Source organism: Aquarana catesbeiana, linkage group LG01, assembly GCF_042186555.1.
Source record: "Aquarana catesbeiana isolate 2022-GZ linkage group LG01, ASM4218655v1, whole genome shotgun sequence".
Lineage (NCBI taxonomy): Eukaryota > Metazoa > Chordata > Amphibia > Anura > Ranidae > Aquarana > Aquarana catesbeiana.
The window spans coordinates 205,086,125-205,108,809 of NC_133324.1; the positions used below are offsets into that span (position 1 = coordinate 205,086,125).

Here is a 22,685-nt window from a genome sequence, read left to right on the forward strand (position 1 = left end):
CATAGGTGTGAACCAAGCCTTAGTGGGGCTTCTCAAATTTGACTGCAAAAGTAGAAATAAACTCCAAAGTGTTTCACAGCAACCAATACTTTAGTCCAGCTAGATCAATGGGCTTAGCCCCATTTTAGGCAGTGGACTGCCTCGCACTGCACTGCATTCCAAACATTTTTTGCCATGTCCTACTTTTTTTCAGCGGTACTAAAAACACAAATACTTTCCTTTATTCTAATGATCTGATGCCTCTCTCTGTCCCTCACTGGCATCTTCCCCCTGGGTTCTTCTGGGCGTCAGTCTTCAAACAATTTCATTGGCTGGTGTGAGATGACATTACTCCTGTGCATGCGTGGAATGCAGTCATTCCAGCACATTGGAATTGTGTAGAAATTTAAATTGAGCTGCACATGCACAGCTCGGTGTACATTCTGCAGACGATTGTGAATAGGCAGGTAAGTGTGTTTTATTGCACGAGAGACATTGCATGTCTCTTCTGCAATAAAAAGCCTGCTTGTTTGCAATTATTTTATTTTTTTATATTTAATGAATCTAATGCAGTGCGGATCTGCACTGCATTAGATTCAGTGGAGAACAGGGGAGATATCCATGGTCTTTTGGACCCAGGATGTTTCATTAAAGAGAACCTGTCACTAAAACAAAACATCACATAAGGGGCTTTTTGTCCCCTATGTGATAAAAAAAAAAAAAAAAAAAGAAAATTGTAAGAAAAATTTGAGGACCACCCACCCACTCCCACATATACGCACATGAAAATGTAAACATATGCATCAGAAGTGCCTATGCATGAAAATGTACATTATGATACACATGCTTGCTACATATCATCATGCACGCCAGAGTAAGAGCAATGTTTCTAGCACCAGACCTCCTCCGTAATGCTAAACTGATGACCTATAGGGGGCTTTTAAAGGCCTATGAAAAATATAGGGTATTGAAGCTTATCGCCATTTCATGTTGGGTATCTCTTTACTCCTCATCATGTATATTTTTACCAAAAAATGGGTAATTTATTGCGGTTATGTGTCCTAAAATTAACTTTAGTGTATTTTTTACTGAAATGTTGAGTTTCCTGGACCTTTACACTAATATCCTGTGATATAAAAAATTGGAACTACCACTATTTTATTCTCCAGGGTGTCTGCTTTCAGAAAATATATAATGGTTTGCAATCTTGATTTTTTAAACATGTGTGCAAAAAAAAAAAAAAGCAATAAAACGCTCTGGCAGCAAAAGGGTTAAAGATGGATTTCTAATCGGACACTACATACTGTGAGAGCTGAATTGAGACCTCTAAGGCCAATTCTTTCCTCCAGCTATATCCATATGTGATGTTGTTAAACACTGTGATACTTATACTTTAATTTATATTTTTTTTAATAGTGTGTTGTAATATACAGTGTGTAAGTACATTGTTAGTGAATTGTATTACTGCTGTTTCTATTTTGCACAGGCTAAGTGTCATGATTTGTTTAGCAGCTTGCTGGCCTTTTCACAAGGGCATGGTATCATCAGGTTTGTTGACATGTTGCTTAGATACCCAGAGATAGCAGCTGCATTATAGTTACTATAACAACAAGGGGACGCCAACATTCCTCTGCAGCAAAGAAGGAGAGAACATCACGCTGTGTGAAAGAGTTCATGGGATGGCCAATATTATACACTGAACAGGTGAGGAAATGGAGAAACAAATTCTGGTAATAATCTGTTTATTAGGAAGACACAAAGCGACTCTCAGGATGACAATGACTAGTCCAGTCCCAGCTGTGCTCATACACTGACATGTCCTCAAACATCATGGACTGTCTCTCACTCCCCCTTTTAAAGGGAAAGCTAGAAACTGGCTTTGTGACCTGATTAAATGATTTTGTTTTTATACTTTTTTTAAAGAATTTTATATACTTCTTTTTGTTTGTAAATAGTGATTTGTAGTAAATAGGCTTGATGGGTTTGTATGTATATAATGGGATTGTGGGTTATTTACGAAAGGCAAATCCACTTTGCACTACGAGTGCAAAGTGCACTTGAAATTGGACTGAAAGTGCACTTGGAAGTGCAGTCGCTGTAAATCTGAGGGGTAGATCTGAAATGAGGGGAAGCTCTGCTAATTTTATTATCCAATCATGTGCAAGCTAAAATGCTGCTTTTTTTTTTTCTTTTGCGTGTCTCCCTCGGATCTACAGTGACTGCACTTCCAAGTGCACTTTCAGTGCAATTTCAAGTGTAGTGTAGTGGGTAAATAACCCCCATTGACTTACTAAAGAAGTAGATACTATTCACTTAGCAAAACGAAGGTTGGTAAATAAGGTGAAGCTTTGTTCACTTTAACACGAAACAATCGTGTACTAGCAAGAATCCTTTATATTTTAATTTCCCTCACTTAGATATTCAGCTTAGCTTTCAATAAGTTACTAACATTTACTTAGCAAATCAAAGATCCACTTTGTTTTAGAAGGGCTGTGTGTAGCAGAGGTATCTGGGGGTAGACTCATCTGAATAATGGTGGTGCTCAGGGTTGGGTGCCAACTGTGGTGAGCTGCCCAGTCTGGGGCTGTGTGACCAGGTCTTCAGGAGGGAGGAGGTGCATGAATCAGCACCACCTTGTGAACCTCTCCCTGTAGACTCATCTGAATAATGGTGGTGCTCAGGGTTGGGTGCCAACTGTGGTGAGCTGCCCAGTCTGGGGCTGTGTGACCAGGTCATCAGGAGGGAGGAGGTGCATGAATCAGCACCACCTCGTGATCCTCTTCCTGCTGTTCTATTAAATAAATATTATTGTAGTTATGATACTGATGATGATGATAAATATCATTATTATTACGTGATGATAACACGCTCAATTCACAATTGTTAAAGCGGTTAAAGTCTTACATGTAAGTAAAATGAATATCTCTTAAACCTGTACGCTTTAGAAGATATTCACTTTGCATGCAGCCGCTGACATCAGAGGCGCATGCTCTGTGAAGGTCCGGCGGAAGGTGTGGCAGATGCTGCCAGACCTTGCCGGAAAGAAGTCTCCCATGCGCATGCGCGGGAGTGACGTCAGAGCCACGAACCCGGAAGACACGCCGAGGGGAAATGTCAGCTCCCTCGGCATGGACCGGGATCAGCTGCCGCCACCTCGTTCTAAGGTAAGTATTTTATAATGAGCTAGTATGAGCTGCGTAAACTGTTGGCGCTATATAAATCGTGTATAATAATATTAGCTTATTATGCCTTTTGCCTTACAGGTTTTAAAATAAAAAAAAATAAAAAAAATTTCTGCGGTCATACAACCGCTTTAACACAAGGATTAGAATACTAATTTTCAGGCATTTGGCTATGATTTACAATCTATTTTAGACTTATCGTTGTGTTAGCTTTGTGAGCTGAGCATAGTAAATGTACCAACATTCCAATTTTGGTGTATTCTAGTGCAGTTACCTTTTTTATCCTTTATATTTATTTCAAAGATATACATTGCTTGAAATTAAGGCTTTTGAGAATATGAGCTATTTCACTCTAAAAACCAACATTATATGAACCAAAATAACCCATTCCGCATAATGCACAAATTGCTTCCATGATTTTCCACCATCTACATTTGGAGTTTGAAAGGGAAATACAAAAGACTAGCAATGCTTTCTGGCTGAACTCTGGGAATTAGCCCTCCCACACTGCAAGTGTTAACTGCTGGTTAAGCTTAGGGGTTAAATAAAGAAAAATACTTACCCAAGGGTCCTTATACATGGGCATTCCGTCTGTCTGTTTTTCATCCATCTGTTGACGGGTAAATAAATGTAAATGGATGATCATACGTTTACATCTTTGTCCATGCAGGAAATGGATAGATGTAAACAAACAGTCTTTTTTGCATCTGTTTTTGCATTGGTTAGGAGCTGGCACGCTGGCATCCTAACAACTAGTGACTCATCCCTGCTGTCCAGAGCAGGGATGAGTCATTGGTTGGAAAGGAGCCAGCACCTGCCAGTCATGGTCCCCACTCTTTCTCCATGTCCAGGATCACAGTGCCCTGGTGTCCCTATGGCAGGCTGTGCTGTAGATGTGGCCAAGCTGTCCCAGCTCTCTCTGCCTTCTGGCCGTCTCCTGGATGCTGACATCCCCCAGCAGCACCACTTTCAATGCAGTGCCTGGTGCACATGCCCCCCCCTCCCTAGTTTTGGCCCTGGAGGTTAGTACCAATTGCCTACTGTGTTCATTCAGGAAAGGAAGGGACTGGTAAATAATAGATATTTACTGAACCCCTCCCCACTCTCCATCCTGAAACATCCCCTTGTGTGCCCACAGCAGCTGCTGGTGGAAGAGGAGGGGAGGAAAGCTGGTATGGCTGTGGGGGAAAGGGGCACACAGGGGGGCCTGGACAGCAGGCGGATGGGGGAGCAGATGGTAGAACAGATCCCCCTGCAGAAGGAGAAAGAGGAGCACTGCAGGGGGAGGCAGAAGAGGATCAGTGCCTGCAATACGGCAGTACAGGCAGCCCTCCTGCTCGGCAGGTGCCTGGGCCCCCCTTTTAGACTGATGGGGCCCAGTATAGGGCTGCCTTAACAGCGGTCCTGGTGTTGTGTGCCCAGGGAGGTAAAGGAGACAATGGACTCAGTGGGGATTATTTACAAAAGACAAATCCACTTTGCACTACAAGTGCACTTGGAAGTGCAGTAGCTGTAAATCTGAGGGGTAGATCTGAAATGAGGGGAAGCTCTGCTGATTTTTTCATCCAATCATGTGCAAGTTAAAATGCTGTTTTTTATTTTCCTTGCATGTGCCCCTCGGATTTACAGCGACTGCACTTCCAAAGTGGATTTGCCTTTTGTAAATAACCCCCTATGTCTTTGGTTTCTTTCTCCAACACCAAGGGAGACATCAAGGGTCTGTTTGACACTCTTTTGGGTCACACATTAACCAGTTACCAACTGGCCCATAGCCAAATGACGGCTGCAGGGCGGTTGGATAACTCTGGGAGCACGTACTATGATGTGATCCCAGAAAACGGCTCCCACGCGCCCCCTGGGGCACACACACGGGAACATCCGTGACCGCCGGGTCCAGAGCGCAGCACGCATCACCCAGCGCATCATGGATCACAGTAAATGGGCGCTGATCGCGGCCATATACCATGTGATCGCTCCGTCAAATTACTCATTACTCATACTATACACTATGCCTCAATACTCTGCAATACCCCGCAATACTCTGCAATACCCTGCAATACCCCACAATACTCTGCAATGCCCTGCAATAAACTGCAATACCCCGCAATACCCTGCAATACCCCGCAATGCCCTGCAATACTCTGCAATGCCCCGCAATACTCTGCAATACCCCTCAATGCTCTGCACGTCCCCCCCCTCCCGCCGCCCTCAGGTGCTTCTACCGACTCACCGCTACGATCGAAGCCAGTATTGTTTTTTTGTTTTGTTTTTTTTATTTCAGGCTTCCCAGCCTAGAGGTGAGATGTGGGGTCTTATTGACCCCATATCTCACTGTAAAGAGGACATGCCATATTCCTATTACAAGGATGTTTACATTCCTTGTAACAGGAATAAAAGTGATCAAAAAATTTATTTTTTGAACAAAAGCATAAACTAAAATAAATAAAGTAAAATGAACAATAAAAAAAAAAAAAAAAAATTTCCCCGTGTGCTCGCATGCAGAAGCGAATGCATACGTAAGTACCGCCCACATATGAAAATTGTGTTCAAACCACACATGTGAGGTATCGCTGCGATCGGTTGAGCGAGAGCAATAATTTTGGCCCTAGACCTCCTCTGTAACTCAAAACAAGTAACCAGTAAAAAATTTTAAAGCGTCGCCTATGGGGATTTTTAAGTAGCGAAGTTTGGCGCCATTCCACGAGCGTGTGCAATGTTGAAGGGTGACATGTTAGGTATCTATTTACTCGGCATATCTTCATCTTTCACATTATGCAAAAATATTGGGCTAACTTTACTGTTTTGTTTTTTTTTTTAAAGCACAAAATTGTTTTTTCCAAAAAAAAACGTTAGAAAAATTGCTGCGCAAATACCGTGCGAGATAAAAAGTTGCAATGACCGCCATTGTATTCTCTAGGGTCTTTGATAAAAAAACATATATAATGTTTTGGGGTTTTATGTAATTTTCTAGCAAATAAATAATGATTTTTACATGTAGGAGAGAAATGTCAGAATTGGCCTGGGTGCTCCAGAACGCCTGAAGGTGCTCCCCTGCATGTTGGGCCTCTGTATGTGGCCACGCTGTGTAAAAGTCTCACACATGTGGTATAGCCGTACTCTGGAGTAATAGCAGAATGTGTTTTGGGGTGTAATGCGTGGTATGCATATGCTCTGTGTGAGAAATAACCTGCTAATATGACAATTTTGTGAAAAAAGAAAAAAAAAATCTTGATTTTGCAATGAATTGTGGGAAAAACTGACAACTTCAAAAAACTCATCATGCATCTTTCTAAATACCTTGAAATGTCTTCTTTCCAAAAAGGGGTCATTTGGGAGGTATTTGTACTTTTCTGGCATGTTAGGGTCTCAAGAAATTAGATAGGCCGTCAGTACTTCAGGTGTGATCGATTTTCAGTGATTGGCACCATAGCTTTTGGACTCTATAACTTTCACAAAGACCAAATAATATCCACCAATTTGGGTTATTTTTACCAACGATATGTAGCGGTATAAATTTTGGCCAAAATATATGAAGAAAAATTACTAATTTGCAAAATTTTATAACAGAAACGAAGAAAAATGCATTTTTTTACAGAATTTTCGGTCTTTTTTCTTTTATAGCGCAAAAAATAAAGAACCCAGCGGTGATTAAATACCACCAAAAGAAAGCTCTATTTGTGTGAAAAAAGGACAAAAATTTTATATAGGTACAGTGTTGCATGACTGAGTAATTGTCATTCAAAATGTGAGAGCACCGAAAGCTGAAAATTGGTCTGGTTATTAAGGGGGTTTAATGCCCAGTGGTTAATGTGATTTGCGTTAAGACAGTCCATTTAAAATGAATAGTCCGGCAACTCACCCTAGCTTGCCTAAAAACACGCATTACATTTTTTACACAACACAATACACTATTGTGCATAGCATCATAAAGCAGTCATGTACTGTATGTTACCACAATGCAGAAGTGTGTATGGGCCAAAATGATCATTTTTTTTAACAACACAACACCCTTCAACACATCGCATGTGTGTTGCGATGCACTGCAGTGTGGGTACATTGGCTTTAGGGTAAAGCTTTGGGGTGCCAGTGAAACTGAATTACGCCACAATGCACTGCTGTACATGTGTTGCTGTGCAATATGGTAATGTTCAGTTTTAAAAATGTAATTTACCACACATTAATGGAATGTACAGATCCCTGTTGCTCAAATCTCTGATTATATAACCCCCTCTCATGTGACAATGCTCTGGTCTAGGGGAAGATCATTAACCGCTTCAGCCTCTGAAGATTTGGCTGCTGAATGACCGGGCCATTTTTTTGCGATTCGGCACTGCGTCGCTTTAACTTACAATTGCGCGGTCGTGGGATGCTGCACCCAAACAAAATTGAGGTCCTTTTTCTTACCACAAATAGAGCTTTCTTTTGGTGGTATTTGATCATCTCTGCGGTTTTTATTTTCTGCGCTATAAACAAAAAAAGAACGCCAATTTTGAAAAAAACACAATATTTTGTAATTTTGCTATAATAAATATCAACATTTTTTTTTAAAAAAGCTAATTTTTTCTCAGTTTAGGCAGCTATGTATTCTTCTACATATTTTTGGAATAAAAAATCGCAATTAGCGTATATTGATGGGTTTGCGCAAAAGTTGTAGCGTCTACAAAATAGGGGATAGATTTATAGCATTTTTATTGCGATGGCGATCTGCAATTTTTATCAGGACTGTGACATTATGGCGGACACATCGGACACTTTTGACACATTTTTGGGACCACTGGGATTTATACAGCGATCAGTGCTATAAAAATGCACTGATTACTGTAAAAATTTCACTGGCAGGGAAGGATTTAAACACTAGAGGGCGATCAAGGTGTTAACTGTGTTCCCTCTCTGTGTTCTAACTGAAGGGGGGATAGGACTGTCTAGGGGAGATGACAGATCGCTGTTCATATCTTGTATTAACACACGATCAGTCTCTTCTCCCCTCAGAGAACCAGGATCTGTGCGTTTACACACACAGATCCCGGTTCTTGGTGTGTCACGAGCGATCGCAGGAGCCCGGCAATCATAGTGCCTGCGAGGCACTCGTATCGGCTTGGGGGGGGCGAGCAGCGGGTGTGCCCCTAGTGGCCACGGGGCGAAGCAACGTAACATAACGTCGTTTCGCCCAGCCGTGCCATTCTGCCGCAGTAAAACTGCAGCGGCTGGTCGGCAAGTGGTTAAGGAATGATGTCACTGCCATAGACTCCCATAGACTTGTGAAACGCAGACCTCGGATTGGTCCCGCTGATTAACCCAGGTTCTGCTCCCAAATTTGTGCAAAGCAGCCAGTCACACAGTATTTTCATCCAGATACACAGTGTTTTCCTCGAAGTCTTTCACACAGTGAGCAGGCCGATAGTGTCTTGTGGTTTTTATTGTTTGTAGAACTGGGATATGGATTAGGGTGGGCCTTGGGATACCCAAAACTAATACAAACTTGGTTAAGGACACTATCTTGCAAACAGTTAACTTCTGAAGAAAAGGCTTTCAGTGTAGAAAACTTGAACAATTCAGCACAGGGGGAGCCCACATTGGAAATAGGCCTGTCTACAGAATCTGGAACAGTATCTCCAACAAAAAGAGCGCAATAGCAACTGTCTCTTCCCAGGACTTCTCTCTGGCCTCTACTCACTGTGCCACTGCATACATAGATGCCTCCTTCTAGTATCAGCCAACACTATACCGTGAGCCTCCAAATCCTTCCTGGACTTTTCTCTAACTTTTCCTGCAGCTTGTAGATGATTCTTTTTTTTTTTTTTTTTTTAAGTAAAATATTTATATATTGATTTTATTGCGATAATATTTTTGGCTTTGTGCTCACATATCCCGTTTCATATTCATCATTTAGACAGGAAATTATGTCACTTCCTGTGCACCATACTATTCTATTTACAAATCTTAAGTGGTTCGGCCTCCTGCTCACCGTCTTCCTTTTCAGTCTTCTCTATGGTCTTTTTGATCCACTCCAGATAATTACTCACTCTGGTATACATTCCGAATTGGCCACATTCAAGGCCCCAGGAGACAATACCACCAAGATATAATCGATTGTCCTTCACTTCTTCGGACACATACCTGAACATGAGCGGACCGCCGCTGTCACCTTGACAACTATCTTTACCATCTCCACCTGCGCAGATCATGTTTTCGGTAAAGACATGGTTGGTGACTACTGACTTCTTGCAGTCTTCGGTTTTGCGGACAGAAACGGGAGCATACTGCAGCTTTGCGGTTTTCGCTTTCTTGTTGCTTGACCTTCCCCAGCCTGCCACATACCCGACTTCATCTATATCTGGGGAAGAAACCGCTATATTTTTCGGCAGACATACTGAACATATACATGGACCCATTTCAATCCTACGACTCAGCTGGACGAGGGCGATGTCATTGTCATAATTCTGTCTGTTCTCAATATCTCCTGTGATCCATTTGGGATGGATAATGACCTTCTTGGCCACCAGCTCCACTCCATTACGGTGAATGACATCACCGGCGCGTATCCTCGGCTGGTCCTGGTCTTGGACCACATGAGCAGCTGTGAGGACCCATTGATCGGATATGAGCGATCCTCCTCCTAGGTTTCCTGATGGAAAATGGATGACCCATGGGAAGTACCCATTCTCTGCTGGGGAGCCACCATATATTCTGGATTCAGGCTGCAAGGTGGTTTTGCCACAGACTGGTTTGCATATGGGGGTGTCATTTTGTCCTTTACTGTTTACCCAGATTCCATCCAAAGAGCAGTGATAGGTATCTTCACCGAGGAGGGAATAATAATCTGACTTGCAGTTGTATTTGGCTTCTGACTGATACGTTGACGATTGAAACGTCACCTCTCCAAAATCAGTTCCCTCAGGATCTCCACAGTCCACAGCTCAGTGTACACTTTAGGCATCAGCGCATGCACAGGCACAGGAGTTACATCATCCTAGCATGGCCAACCAATAAAACCGAAGATTGTAGATGATTCTTTAGCTCTTCCCTGAGCCAGAACCACTTTTCCTGCTGCTTGTCAAAGGCCTTGGAAGGTTTAACAGCACTTCCAGGCTGGGTCACTCTAGCAGGCAAAGGACCCTGCTGCCTGAGGATCCAGACCTTATCAGGGACATGCAGTCAGGGGAGGCAGGTGAGGCAGGGCTCCTAGCACCTATGGAGACACGGGGCTCCTTGCGCAGCCTGTCAGAAGCTTCATACAGAGCGGCCACTTTTGGCACACTCTGTTTGCAGCAGACTGAGAGGATGAGCTCACAGTTCCTCTCCTCACTTTTTCTCAGAGGCACTGAGCTCAATGGACAACTTGGAGCGTTGGACCAATGGTAAAGCATTATTGGCCCCAGCTGTCCAATAAAAATGCTGCAGTGGAGGTTCTCCACTGCAGCATGTAAACCCTTGTTTTTTGTTTTTAAATAACAAACATGTCATACTTACCTCCACTGTGCAGTTCATTTTGCACAGAGTAGCAAAATCCACCCGATCCACCTGTTCTGGAGTCCCCCAGCGGCGCTATCAGTTTCTCCTCGCATCGGTAAGCCCCTTAGGAGAAGCTCTCTCCCTGGGGGTTACCTTGCAGGCACGCTCCCATGTCCAGCATTTGCATCCATAGACACAGAATACCGGACTCGGCCCCGCCCCCCCTGACGCCCGCGTCATTGGATTTGATTGACAGCAGCGGGAGCCAATGGCTGCGCTGATATCAATCAGCTATCATCCTGTCCAGTGGGGTTTGGGTACAGCTGTCAAAACTATTGCTGAGGATACATTGATCTGGATAGGTGCAAAAAAAGACCAGCTCAAGCAGCATTTGAAGATTTCTTAATTTCGACATGCTGGGAGTGGGAGGGGGTTATACCAGGCTTTCCCTGTCCTAGTGTCCAAATCCTCCTGTAGATCGCAGTATGACCCAATTGTCACTGAACTCTGTGCCCTTCAATAATAGAGAAAGACAGGTAGTATTAAATCAGTTGGCTTGTTAGAAATTTGTGTATTCATCAGGCACCACATTGCACTGTACTGCTTTAAACAGTTGGGATGCAGCATGCATTTACAGCACTGTGCCTGTATTCATGGCACTGGAAGTTTTTTTGTTTTCGGTGCCTGAGTATACATTGCCTATAAGATATTTACAAATTAATTCATATTTAGAGGAGTTGACATGCATCTAATGCCCTGTAGACACGACCGGTTTTGCCATCGGAATAAACTCTGAAGGTTGTTACGACGGAGTTCCGACGGAATTGCGCTCAAGCTGTCTTGCATACACACGGTCACACCAAATTCCAACCATCCAGAACGCGGTGATGTACAACACGTAAGACGGGACTAGAAAATGGAAGTTCAATAGCCAGTAGCCAATAGCTTCCGTCTCGTACTTGCTTCAGAGCATGCGTCGTTTTTGGTGCGTTGGGACAGCATACAGACGATCGTTTTTTCCGATAGTAATTTGTTCCGGCAGAAAAATATAGAATATATACATATATAGAACATATCTAAGTCCGTCTGAATTTTCAGCCGAAAAGGTCTGATGGGGCATACACACGGTCGGAATATACGATGAAAAGCTCCCATCGGACTCTTTCTGTTGGAAATTTCGCTCGTGTGTATGCGGCATAAAACTAAAGAATACTATTATTATATTATCAGTGTTCATTTTTTTTGTATATTTCAGGCAGAAAAAGAAAAAACTGAGCGTTGAAGAAATTTGGTCATTGACAGAAAACACGTAAACTGAACAAAAGAAGTAAACACCATAAAGGAAAAATATTTTAATATATCAAATAAAATGCAAAAAATAAATTTGTTTTACAAAGAAGCTTTTCAAGACACATAAGCTCAAAACATCTTCCCTGATGACCAGTAGCAAAGACATATCTAAACCCATTCAAGGTATAGATTCAAAGTGTGCCAATTCAGTATCACCACTTAAAGCTATCAGGCCAGAAACTGCTATATTAGTCAAAAGATCATCTGCAGGAAGCATGTCACAAAGTCAGTCCAACCGACCAGTCATCCCTCCTCGAAGACAAGGTTTTAAAGTGTGTTACATCTGTGGAAGAGAATTTGGTTCAAAGTCTATTGCCATACATGAACCCAAATGCCTAGAAAAATGGCATGTGGAGAATCAAAATCTGCCCAAGCATCTCAGAAGACCAGCCCCAGTGAAACCTCAGGCGGCTGCACATAGCTCCTCTAATGATGAGAATGAAGCCGCTTGGCAAAGCTCTCAAGCACAACTTTTACCATGTGGAAATTGTGGCCGTACCTTTCTTCCTGACAGACTTCTTGTGCACCAGAAAGGCTGTAAACCAAAAGACAAGAATTTAGATTCTGCCCATTCCACAGTTAATAAGACTGTAATGCATACCAGTTCATTGACATCATCTAATACAGCCAGTGGCTTTTCTGATACTAAGATTCCTGACAATCCAACAAAACCCAAAACATTAATTTGTTACATCTGCGGAAGGGAGTTTGGCACCAAATCTCTCCCAATCCACGAACCAAAATGCCTTGAGAAATGGAAAATAGAAAATGATAGGTTACCTAAAGGACAAAAGAGACCCGTTCCTCAGAAACCTCAGATGGCTTTTTCTAAAGGGGTCAGCCAAAAAGAACAAAATGAAGCAGCTTGGCAGAGCTTTAAGGATCAGTTGCTGCCCTGTTCAAACTGTGGTAGAACTTTTGCAAGTGATCGACTTCAGGTCCACCAAAGAAGTTGCAAGGTTAAACCTTTAGATTCCAGTGTCAGGAGCCCAGACATGCTCAGTAACACAGCGAAGCTAAAACGTGAAGATGCAGAATTAAAAAACAATAAGGTAAAGGGTTCATTTAAATTCTCTATGCTGTGGGTAAAAAATATTAAATTGTAAAGTTAAAAAAATAGGTTCCATGTTTTGACAAGATGCATATTTGTTCTTAAAGATCTACAAGCTATAGAAAAATGATCTGTAACTTCTCCAGTAGTGCTTGTGGGATTACTACTAACGCAACTCAGCACACATTTAAAAACATGTTAAAATCGCATGAAAAGAGAAATGCAATGTTGTGAATCTAGTCTTTTTTGTCTCACTTTCATGTCAGATAATTATATAAGCATTATTTTTCTCTTTGTAGTCATACTGAAGAGCAGACACTGGCTCGAGACTATAATGTTAACTTTACATAGACTTAAAGAGCAGGCATTTATAGTGCACTTGTGAAGGCTCCCAAATACTGTCAGGAGTTATACTCTGTTTTTAAAATGGAAGTGATCAATACAGTACACCCCTGGTTTTGACTTTGCTTGAGTATCTTTTCGTTACCTCAGATCTCAAATCCCATGTAAAGTTTGATAGACAATGTTATTACTTTCCATATGATCTGTGCTAGAAATAAACTGCATAGGCCTCACCTTTCAGAGATAGCTTGATTATGTTTTTTGTCTGAGTTTCCGTCTTACATAGTTACATAGTTAGGTTGAAAAAAGACACAAGTCCATCTAGTTCAACCATAAAATAAATAAATAAATAAATAAAATAAAAAATATCATACAATCCCATGTACTCAATCCTATACCCACCCTTTTTGTCTATTTTCTCACATTGCTTCCCTTTATCTATCTAATATAGGTGCACATCTATAGGAAAGGTTAATTTCCTTGTGAAGAAATTATGTTTCTATGCAGTAGCAGCTACACTAGCTCTTCTGCATGTATCAAAAGATGTCCCCTAGGCAGACTAACTCAAGCACCGCATGGCATCTTTTATAAATTCTTTATTTTCAAAGAAACAGTGTTACAATTCCATAGGAAAACATCTCACAACCATGACATAACATTTATTATGAAACTTGCTAATCCCCTGGCTAACAAGATTTGCTATTAAAGATATTGCTATACTGTACTGTCATTAAATTGTGTAATAGTTTAACGAAATTACCTTGTAGGCAATAGGAGGCCACACCATGTCTCCTTTTATATTTTCTTTAACCAAGTAGCACCCTGGTTAAGACCAGAGGATAGAAAGACAGCAGAGGAGAGGCGCGTGTGCGGAAATGTCCAAGATGGCCGCATAGCCCTGGGGCTACACACCGCGATGGCTCTCTAAACCCAGCCACAGCTCACAGGAAGGTTGTCCCTGGCCCACACAGCTACTGGAAGAGAGGGGATTATCTCAGGAACCACCCGATGACCTCGGGATCAGCACGCAGGGACCTCTCAAGCCAGCTGAACTCGGCTCTCCCACAGCCTGGCAATCAAGATGATGGCTGCAACTACACGAGGCCTGGACTGGGAGGCAGAGGAATCCATCATTGATCAGGACGCAGCACAGGACTTGACAATCCTCTCACCGCCCCCACAGGAGCACAACGCAGTGAGTACCTGGCAGCTCCCCACTCACTCCCCAGCATCCATTGAATCCCTAATCTATCACCACTGAGCAATGTTTTATCTACCCCAGGCACTCTAGGCATGGGGGCACCCAGCTATTCCCTCACCACCTCTGACTTCCCCTCCATGATGGAGGCCTTTGTCAGCATGCTATCAAAGGGCCTGGCCCAAACAGCAGCACAGATTACTAACTCCATACATGCTGAACTCCAACAAATTGGAGCAAGGATGGACAAAATAGAAAAGAAAACAGACCAAACAGTTGCCAAGATTAATCAAAATTCATCCAGAATCCAGAATCTGCAGGATCACTTAGTGACTGCAATGTCCAAAATTGACGAACTGGAAAACAGGTCGAGACGCTATAATTTTAGAATCTGGGGCCTACCCGAGTCAGTCAAGGAGGTACATGCGGCAATCCATACGCTGATAAAAGATTAAATCCCCGCCATACCAAAACATTGCCTGGATCTTGACAGAGCCCACAGAGCCCTGCACAGGATGGCCTACCACAGGACATTATTGTCAAACCCCATTTTTATGTGCAAAAATAAGAAGTAATGAAAAGGTCCCGCAATGTTGACAAGCTCACTATCCAAGGTCATCAAATCCAGATTTCTGCAGATCTGTCTCCCCATACAGTCCAAAAAAGGCGCTCTTTGAAACCACTTCTTCAAGTGTTGACGCAAAAAGTAATCACTTACCGCTGGTTTTTCCCCTTCAGGCTGAATTTCTCTCATCGGAACAAGCCCTTTGGTTTCTCACCATTCACGGAGGGGGAAAGTTTACTTTTACACCTGGGGCTGATCACACAAGAAAACCCAATCCCGTCTACCTTCAGAGGTTCCTCTTCTGCGAAAAGGCCTTCTCCACCGAGTCCTTTTAGCGCGGTCTGGCATAGGCAGCAGTCAAAGAAGTTGAGGGAAGCACATCTTACCTGAGGAAGAGCACCAGGATGTGGACAAAGATGTCCAGCTTTACACCTTCAGGAACTGAACTTTAGAGAGTAACTTTTCCTTTACACTTTATTGATATGGCGCCCCATGGCTTAGGCACATACAGGGACCTAAGCTGTAAAAAACCGGAACTCTTGACCTTAGGACAGGAGGCCTAAGTTTAGCGAACACAGTTGATAACTCTAATTTAAGTTCACAGGGTGCTAAGTGTGGTTATCCCCTGTCTCTCCAGCCTATGAAAACCTATTCCTACCTTGGGGGGGGGCACAAGGTTTGCGGAGATTTGAGGATTTACCACGTGGATCACACCTTTAACTCACGGCTGGGGATAGGCTTCTGTTTTTTGTTGTTGAAAATGTTTTAGACTTGGAAGCCATTGCATGTGCAATGTGCCTCCACCTGACATTGAGGGATCCATGTTACTCCCTCCGGGTCAGACTGATACTCCCTATGTAAGGGGATATCACCCTTTTTCTGGTTTGGGCAAGGAAGTGGCTAGTTCCTTCCTGACCCGAGTGGTTGTGGGAATTTTGGGATATGTATATTTACTAATGACTTCTTTGTCTTCAACCCCCTACGCTTTCCTTTCTCTTTTGTCTTTCCCTTTCCCATTGTCCCAGTGCTCTTTTGTCCTCTAAGCTGCCAGGAACTTACCAATCTATGACACAAGGTTCTGAAGGAAGCAAACGTTTTTTACCCCCCCCCCCCCCCCCCCAAGGTTTCTGCATAAGGTGAGCTTTTTCTTTCTTCCGAGCTACCCCCCTCTTATCCTGGCTAATTCCATGAATGGCAAGGTGAAGCTGCAAGTAATTACCCACAATGTGCAGGGGATTAATTCCCCAGTGAAAATAAGGAAGTTATTCCAACTATATCACAACTTAAAAACGGATGTGATTCTATTACAAGAAACCCACTTCCCTACCTCTTACAGTCCTTCATTTATCCACCAAAGCTACCCTCAATTCTTTTTAGCTAATTCTGAAAACAAAACAAGAGGGGCAGCAATCTGCTTTTCCAAACATTTACACTTTTCCCCCTCTAATGTTATCAAAGACCCAGATGGATGGTTTCTCCTAGTGGAGGGCTCTATAGATGGTGGGATCTATACTTTCATCTCATACTACCCCCCTAACAAGGGTCAAGGGAATTTTTTTGAAATTCTGATGAAAACCCTACAGCCACACTGCAGAGGCACGGTGGTGATGGGAGGAGACTCGAACATACCATTCGACCCCTCTCTGGATAAATCACCTAGAGGAATCCTGAAAATGAAGCAACCTCCCAAACAGAGCTTAAAAATAGCACAGCTTCTTAACTCATATGTCTTAATAGATATCTGGAGGGAACTTAACCCGCATGTCAGGGATTACACACACTATTCAGCCCCACATCGTAAATACTCCAGGATAGATCAGATCTTCCTACAATCTGCAATCTCCCCTCTAGCTCTCTCTTCTTCAAATCATGACAAAACCCTGTCTGACCATCCCATGGTATCCATACTAATACAGCGACCACTAGGGGTCAGGGGAATGTCCAAATGGTGCCTAAATGAAGCAATTCTCAGCAACCCTATACACTGTACACTATTAGAAAAAGTCCTGAAAGAGTATTTCACAGATAATGATAACAATTTCACCAGCCACATTATGGGTGGCGCACAAAACAGTAATCAGAGGAAAACTAATACAGCTATCTTCGCAATTAAAACGCGAACGCGAAACTGAAATTAGGAAACTGACGGGGGAGTTTCTCACCATAAGCAAACGACACAAACAAAGCCCCAATGCTAGAAATCTAGCTCAGCTGAAAATGGCCCAAACGCACCTTAACTTAGCCTTGACCACAGCAGCGGAAAAACACCTTTGATGGTCTGGAGCAAAGTTCTATTCACAGAAGGACAGAATTGGCTCCAAACTAGTGACAAAGCTTAGCCCAAAGCCACGTACTATAGCATTCCCCAAGATACGCTCTGAATCAGGTGACCCAACCCAAAATACCATCGGGATCATGGAAACATTCAAAAAGTTCTACGATAAGCTCTATAGGGAACATTCCCACCCCTCTCCCTCTAAATTATATGACTTTCTTCAAAACGTACCCCTTCCTAAAATATCCCGTAACCACATGGAACTCCTTGAATAACCCTTCTCGTCGGAGGAAGCCCTGGAGGTCATAAAATCACAATAATGGGTCTTCCCCAAGCCCAGATGGTCTATCAATATGCTATTACAAGAAATTTGGACATGCCCTTGCCTCCTTCATGACTCGGTTCTTTAATTCTCTCCTAGATGGAGCCCACATAAATAAAGATCTAAATTCTGCATTCATCTCGGTCATCCCGAAACCAGGGAAAGAGGTGAGTGACGTTAACAACTATCGCCCAATATCGCTCATTAATAATGACCTAAAAATTATGACCTAAATATATTCATAAGGACCAGGTGGACTTCATCCCGGGGAGACAGGGACCGGACCAGATTAGGAGGGCTAGAGATGTAATACCCATCCTCCACTCCAGGTGGGAAGGGGGGGAGGGCAGCAAGAAGGTTTTCTGTTATCAATTGACCTCCAGAAGGCCTTTGACTTTAAGGTGGGGCTTTGGTCCTAAATTCCTGGGTACAGTCCATTCACTTTATTCCAACCCTACTGCTTAAATCCTCCTGATGGGTCACTATTCAGATAGTCAATATACAAAAAGGAACCAGACAGGGATGCCCTCTTTCCCCGATAATATTTGCGACAGCGATCGAGACATTAGCTATCAGGTCCAATCCTGACATTAAGGGGGTTTCCCGCGGTACGCAAGAGCACAAATGTGCGCTGTTCGCAGATGATTTATTGCTTTTTCTCCCCTCCCCACTGATCTCCACACCCAATCTGCTTCAACTGCTGAAATACTTTGGCAAGTTATCAGGCCTTGAAGTAAACGTCGCTAAATCAGTGGCATTGAATATATCAGTCCCTACTGCATTAATAGATCAGCTAAAGGGTCACTTTCCATTTACCTGGGCTCCAAACGCTATGCCATATTTGGGAATCAAACTGCCGGCTAAAATGGAACACGTGTTCTCAGCTAACTACCCCCAATGTTCCGAAAAGTAGAAGGAGAATTAAAAGCATGATCAAAGTGTGGTCTAGCCTGGCTGGGGAGGATTAACGCGGTCAAGATGATGCTACTACCACGCTTGTTATACATTTTCGCGCCCTCCCCATTCCACTGCAGAAAAAGGCACTCTGGAAAGTTGAACCCAAAATAATTACATTTATTTAGGGGAAAAAAGTGCATTGATGTAATAAAGAAACCCTTTTTTGTCTTAAAACACGGGGGAATGGGACTACCAAACTTGTGGTGGTACTACAAGGCTGCACAATTGACCCAAATCTCCATAGCATATTCTAAAGGTTCAAAGCCGGATTGGGTCACTATGGAACGACAGGCAATACCTTCCCTCACGATAGATTATCTCCTCTGGTGTCCTCCCAAATTAAGACCCACAGTGTTAGCCCCCACACTATCTCATTCACTAGCCCTTTGTGACTCCCTCCATAAACAGAAGATGCTAATGTCTGACATGAAACCTCTTGTACATCTATTCCATAATCCAGCATTTCCTCCAGGCATGAATATCCTAGCCTTCAAATGGTGGCTAAATAAAGGACTCTTTAGAATTGGTCATTTCCTCACCTCACTAGGCCCCTTAACATTGGGGTATTGTACAAGCAAACTCGAAATGCCGAACTTGGAGAGGTTCAGACTCTCTCAGATCAATCATCTCCTGCACTCCATCTGGTCAAACAAGCCTTAACCCCCCGAACCTACTGACTATGAATTATTGTGTACCAACATGATGGATCAGAGGGGAGGTAGCTCCATCATTTACGCCTCCTTGGCAGACAATACCCCCAAGCCCTCCTATGCTCAATCCTGGGAATCAGACCTGGAAATCCACATAGGTCCCAAAAAATGGTTCCATGCATTCCAAAGGTCCTACAAGGGCATTATGAATATCTCCTTAATCAAAGCTAGTATCAAAATCCTCACAAGGTGGTACTATGTCCCAGCTAGATTGGCTAGATTTTACCCTGGTGCTTCTCTCCTGTGCTTCAGAGGGTGCAACCATATCGGCTCCATGTATCATACCTGGTGGACATGTCCACGTATCAGGTCCTACTGGAACAGGGTGTTCCATTTAATTCTCAAAGTTACAGGGTTGGAAGTCCGTCAGGTCCCGACAATCGCCCTTCTGAACTACAGGGTAGACAAAGCCCCTAAAAGTGCTCAGCTTTAATCTTCTTCATGCTCTTGGGTGCTAAAATTACCATTGCAGGTGCCTGGAAGAAATCTGCAGTGTCACTTCTGGCAGCAAAAATAAAATTTTCTGGATTATGTCCCAGGAACAAAAAGTGGCCAGACTTCAAGATAAAGTCAAACTCTTTGAATCAACCTGGGAACCCTGGGCAAAATACATCAAAGTACTGCTTTATCCTGGACACAATCCCCTCTAAAGGAAACTCCCTAATACTCCTACTCTCTTCTACTTTCTCTTCTCCAGGAATCCTTCCCGACTATCCTTGACTCTAACTCCCCCTTTCACCTGTCTTCTATAATCGCCAATAAAACGAAGGAAAAGAGTCAAACTTCAAAGTCTTCCATTCGGTAACTCTTTCCTGGCAAGATGACTGACGGGTAGCAATTCAATTCCGATTTTAAGCTCTTTGGATTACCTAATTGAAAAATGAGATTTAACCAGATTGCGGAGTTGTGACTTGCACGATCCTCCTAAGACTCAGTCTGAACCAACGTCCAGCATTTGGATAACGAGGTTGTTGTCTGATTGGCCTGGCCAGACTCCCCCAGTCCACAGCGTGAACTCAATGGGGGTGGCCGGGGAACTCGATCGGGGCAGAATGGGCACCAACCTCCAGCATGCTGGAATACTATTTATATGTAACGGAGATAGTATATAATTCTCAAGGAGATTCTAAGTATTTACTTGCCTCCACTCCTCTTACATATATTTCTGATTGTTATTGTTAGGTATTCAAAATGTTTGACAATGGTAAGCTAAAACGAATCTACCATATCACACCCATGTTACCCGATAGGTATTGTCATTGTTCTATGTGAGGCCTTGCAGGCCATTAACATACATTCTAATGTTACTTTGTTTTTCGCTGATGGAAATTAATAAAAATATTGTAACAGAAAGACGGCAAAGATAGTAGAAGAGATAGAGTGAGAAAGACGGTAGGAAGAAGATAGGCGAGAAAAAAAAAAAAAGCCCCAGACACAATCACCTATTCGCCCCTCTATTCCCTATTAACTAAACTCCTATGAGATACATTAGTGGTCATATTGCTGCTGGGAGGCTAGAGAGCTCTGTTCCTTATAAATTAAATAAAGGAGTCCAGACTTTCCAATGTCTCTCATCTTGCTCTTTCAACGTCATAGTGAGGTTTTCTATTTTTTGGATTCCTGTTATCCTGGTAAGCCAGTGTGATCTAGTTGGGTTGTGGTACTTTTCCATAACGCCGGTGTGCACGCCCTCGCTGCTGTAAGGAGATGTTTTAGAAGTGAGCTTTTGTATCTTTTAATAGATAGTGGAGTATCGTGCAATAACAAAACTGCCGGGTTTTTCCCCAAGAGACACATCTGTAATTTTTTTACAGATTCGACAACCATTGTCCAAAACTCTTTCAGCCTTGGACATTCCCCAAATATGTGCAACAAGGGGCCCTCAGACTCCTCAGACATTGCCAACAAACATTTGAAACATGCGAGAACATCCGATGCAGTACTGCCAGTGTTCTATACCATCTAGTAAGGATTTTATACCCTCCTTCTTGATACCTACTTGCCAATGATGCCCTGTGAGCAAACAGTAAGACCCTGTCCTTCTGAGCCTGAGAAAGAAGTTCTTGTGGTGCTTCCAGCCTAATCAACGAAGCATATAAATGTGACAGCGAGTGTCTCAACGGTTCCCCCTTTAAGCATAGTTGTTCAAACATGGAAGGTGCCCGGACTACAGTAAGTGTCATTGGCAACGACTGGAGGAACGCACTAAGCTGTGCCTGTCGAAGAAAGTCCAGGTCTAATGAGAAGCTGCGCTCTACCTTTCTGCTAAAAATGTGAGAGCCTACTAGAGCCTACTAGAGCCTTGCTATAGCAAGGCATCAAAGTAAGGATCTGTTGGATTTAGAGGGCTTGGATATGTCGATATAGTGGTAGTTTTAAAGATCTTTTTTTGTAATCCGTACCGTGGCACCCACAGTTGGGTGCACCTTCACTGTTCGTGGAATATCCGTGTCTGTTATGCCGTGTACACACGACCGGACTTTTTGACCGGACTGGTCCGACGAAACAAATCTGTCGGACAATCCGACCGTGTGTGGGCTTCATCAGACCTTCAGCGGACTTTTTCTGTCTAAAATCAGACAGACTTTAGATTTGGAACATGTTTCAAATCTTTCCGACGGACTCGAGTCCGGTCGAAAAATAAGTTTGTCTGTATGCTAGTCCGATGGACAAAAAAGGACGCAAGGGCAGCTATTGGCTACTGGTTATAAACTTCCTTATTCTAGTCCCTTCATACATTTCAAAGCAACGGACTTTCGAACGGACTTTAGTCCGTTCATGTGGGGGCAAGTCCGGTAGTCCGAAAGTCCATCGTAACTCCGTTGAAAGTCCGTCGGAAAGACTGTCGGACCTTTGATGCTGAAAAGTCCACTCGTCTGTACGCGGAATAGGCCATGAAAGACCATCCAAGGCCAAAGCAATTGTCACCTGCTCCATGTGGACCCATGGCTTCTTATTTTGATGCACACACCAGTTAACAACCCTTGCCAGATGTGAAGCTTCTTGATATTTAACTGGGTCGGGAAACCCAACCCCTCCACTTTCCTTAGGGAGCGACAAGATACAGTACAGTCACGTACAGTCACTGTACAATCACGATAGCTTTCTGGCCCAGATAAATCTCAAGAATCTTGAACAAAGGTCTCTCAAGAAACCTGGAGGAATTTTAATAGGCAAGGTCTGTAGTAAATATAAAGTCTTGGCATCACATTCATCTTTATGATATTGGTCCTACCAAACCATGTAAAAACCTCTCCATCCCAGCGTTGAAAGTCATGTTTAAACTGTCATGGCATGGCATC

General features: G+C 43.1%; 2 protein-coding genes across 3 annotated transcripts in view; one reads left to right on the forward strand and one right to left on the reverse strand.

The window, feature by feature from the left end:
• Positions 1 to 1,554: 1,554 nt before the first annotated feature.
• ZNF475 (zinc finger protein 475) overlaps positions 1,555 to 22,685 on the forward strand; it is a 71,415-nt gene continuing 50,284 nt past the window's right edge. The window contains exons 1-2 of one of the 2 annotated variants that reach the window (XM_073624682.1): positions 1,555 to 1,683; positions 11,869 to 13,015. In XM_073624682.1, the coding sequence (XP_073480783.1) occupies positions 12,050 to 13,015 (966 nt within the window). In that variant the 5' untranslated portion in view covers positions 1,555 to 1,683; positions 11,869 to 12,049. The remainder of the gene's footprint in view (positions 1,684 to 11,868; positions 13,016 to 22,685) is intronic. The other variant, XM_073624683.1, reaches the window with a different exon arrangement.
• LOC141124081 (complement C1s subcomponent-like) lies at positions 8,946 to 11,028 on the reverse strand. Its single transcript, XM_073612178.1, has 2 exons — positions 10,962 to 11,028; positions 8,946 to 10,077 (listed from the first exon to the last, which is right to left on the reverse strand). Exons 1-2 carry the CDS (start codon positions 11,026 to 11,028, stop codon positions 9,089 to 9,091), a joined length of 1,056 nt encoding a protein of 351 aa, XP_073468279.1. The 3' UTR covers positions 8,946 to 9,088.